This window comes from Chiloscyllium plagiosum, unplaced genomic scaffold (assembly GCF_037043375.1).
Source record: "Chiloscyllium plagiosum isolate Xiang-an unplaced genomic scaffold, Cpla_swu_hap1 HiC_scaffold_36, whole genome shotgun sequence".
Taxonomy (NCBI): Eukaryota; Metazoa; Chordata; class Chondrichthyes; order Orectolobiformes; family Hemiscylliidae; genus Chiloscyllium; species Chiloscyllium plagiosum.
The window spans coordinates 5,703,141-5,705,298 of NW_028270174.1; the positions used below are offsets into that span (position 1 = coordinate 5,703,141).

A 2,158-nucleotide genomic window follows, 5' to 3' on the forward strand; every position below is an offset into this window, starting at 1 on the left:
GGGGGGGAAGAGTTGTCGGGGGGGGGGGGAAGAGTTGTCGGGGGGGGGGAAGAGTTGTCGGGGGGGGGGGGAAGGGTTGTCGGGGGGGGGGGGAAGAGTTGTCGGGGGGGGGGGGGGGAAGAGTTGTCGGGGGGGGGGGGGAAGAGTTGTCGGGGGGGGGGGGGGAAGAGTTGTCGGGGGGGGGGGAAGAGTTGTCGGGGGGGGGGGGAAGAGTTGTCGGGGGGGGGAAGAGTTGTCGGGGGGGGGGGGGAAGAGTTGTCGGGGGGGGGGGGGAAGAGTTGTCAGGGGGGGGGAAGAGTTGTCGGGGGGGGGGGGAAGAGTTGTCGGGGGGGGGGGGGAAGAGTTGTCGGGGGAGGGGGGAAGAGTTGTCGGGGGGGGGGGAAGAGTTGTCGGGGGGGGGGGGAAGAGTTGTCGGGGGGGGGGGGGGAAGAGTTGTCGGGGGGGGGAAGAGTTGTCGGGGGGGGGGGGGGGAAGAGTTGTCGGGGGGGGGGAAGAGTTGTCAGGGGGGGGGAAGAGTTGTCGGGGGGGGGGGAAGAGTTGTCGGGGGGGGGGGGGAAGAGTTGTCGGGGGGGGGGGGAAGAGTTGTCGGGGGGGGGGGGAAGAGTTGTCGGGGGGGGGGAAGAGTTGTCGGGGGGGGAAGAGTTTGTCGGGGGGGGGGGAAGAGTTGTCGGGGGGGGGGGGAAGAGTTATCGGGGGGGGGGGAAGAGTTATCGGGGGGGGGGGGGAGAAGAGTTATCGGGGGGGGGGAGAAGTGTTATCAGGGGGGGGGGAGAAGAGTTGTCGGGGGGGGGGAGAAGAGTTGTCGGGGGGGGGGGGAGAAGAGTTGTCGGGGGGGGAGAAGAGTTGTCGGGGGGGGAGAAGAGTTGTCGGGGGGGGAGAAGAGTTGTCGGGGGGGAGGGAAGAGTTGTCGGGGGGGAGGGAAGAGTTGTCGGGGGGGAGGGAAGAGTTGTCGGGGGGGGGGGGGAAGAGTTGTCGGGGGGGGGGGAAGAGTTGTCGGGGGAGGGGGAAAGAGTTGTCGGGGGGGGAAGAGATGTCGGGGGGGGAAGAGATGTCGGGGGGGGAAGAGATGTCGGGGGGGGGGGGAAGAGTTGTCGGGGGGGGGGGAAGAGTTGTCGGGGGGGGGGGAAGAGTTGTCGGGGGGGGGGGAAGAGTTGTCGGGGGGGGGGGAAGAGTTGTCGGGGGGGGGGGGGAAGAGTTGTCGGGGGGGGGGGGAAGAGTTGTCGGGGGGGGGGAAGAGTTGTCGGGGGGGGGGGAAGAGTTGTCGGGGGGGGGGGGGAAGAGTTGTCGGGGGGGGGGGGAAAGAGTTGTCGGGGGGGGGGGGGAAGAGTTGTCGGGGGGGGGGGGAAGAGTTGTCGGGGGGGGGGAAGAGTTGTCGGGGGGTGGGGGGGAAGAGTTGTCGGGGGGGGGGGGGAAGAGTTGTCGGGGGGGGGGGGAAGAGTTGTCGGGGGGGAGGGAAGAGTTGTCGGGGGGGAGGGAAGAGTTGTCGGGGGGGGGGGAAAGAGTTGTCGGGGGGGGGGGAAGAGTTGTCGGGGGGGGGGGAAAGAGTTGTCGGGGGGAGGGAAGAGTTGTCGGGGGGGGAAGGGAAGAGTTGTCGGGGGGGGGGCGAGTCGGGGTGGGGGATACGCCGGTGCGGGGGAGAATCGCGGGGAGGGGGACCCGTGGGTCAGGGTGAGGGTGAGGGTAGGGGTCAGAGGTTGGGGGTGAGGCTCGAGGTTAAGGGTCAGGCTCCAACACTAACATGGGTCCGGCGGGCGGCCTCCCGGCGTGGCCGTGCCCTCCCCCTCCGGCTGCTATTACCTGCGAACAGAAGAAGGAGCCCTGGATACCGAGCTTGATGCAGGTGGGACACTGCAGCCGCGCCTCCTTGTCACAACCGTCTGTTTCACACACGCGCCTCACCACCTCCCCGTCCGCCGCCATGATGGACACCCGCGGCATGCCGGGATCCTGGAGGACCCCAGCTCGGAGACAGCACTGCGCATGCGGCCCACGGCAGGACCCAGTCTTTCAGTCACAGAGAGAACGTGTGTGTGAGAGGGAGAGGGTGAGGGAGAGGGGACAGAGAGTGTATGACAGTGGGGAAGGACGGAGAGAGAGTGTGACGGTGACGGGAACGGGGGGGGGTCTACCCCGAGCCTGATGAGCCCTACTCCACTGC

At 69.2% G+C, this 2,158-nt stretch overlaps 1 protein-coding gene across 1 annotated transcript in view; it reads right to left on the reverse strand.

The window, feature by feature from the left end:
* metap1 (methionyl aminopeptidase 1) overlaps window positions 1–1,942 on the reverse strand; it is a 34,480-nt gene extending 32,538 nt beyond the window's left edge. The window contains exon 1 of the mRNA XM_043674450.2: window positions 1,798–1,942. Coding sequence (XP_043530385.1) covers window positions 1,798–1,938 — 141 coding nt within the window. The 5' untranslated portion in view covers window positions 1,939–1,942. The remainder of the gene's footprint in view (window positions 1–1,797) is intronic.
* Window positions 1,943–2,158: the final 216 nt, after the last annotated feature.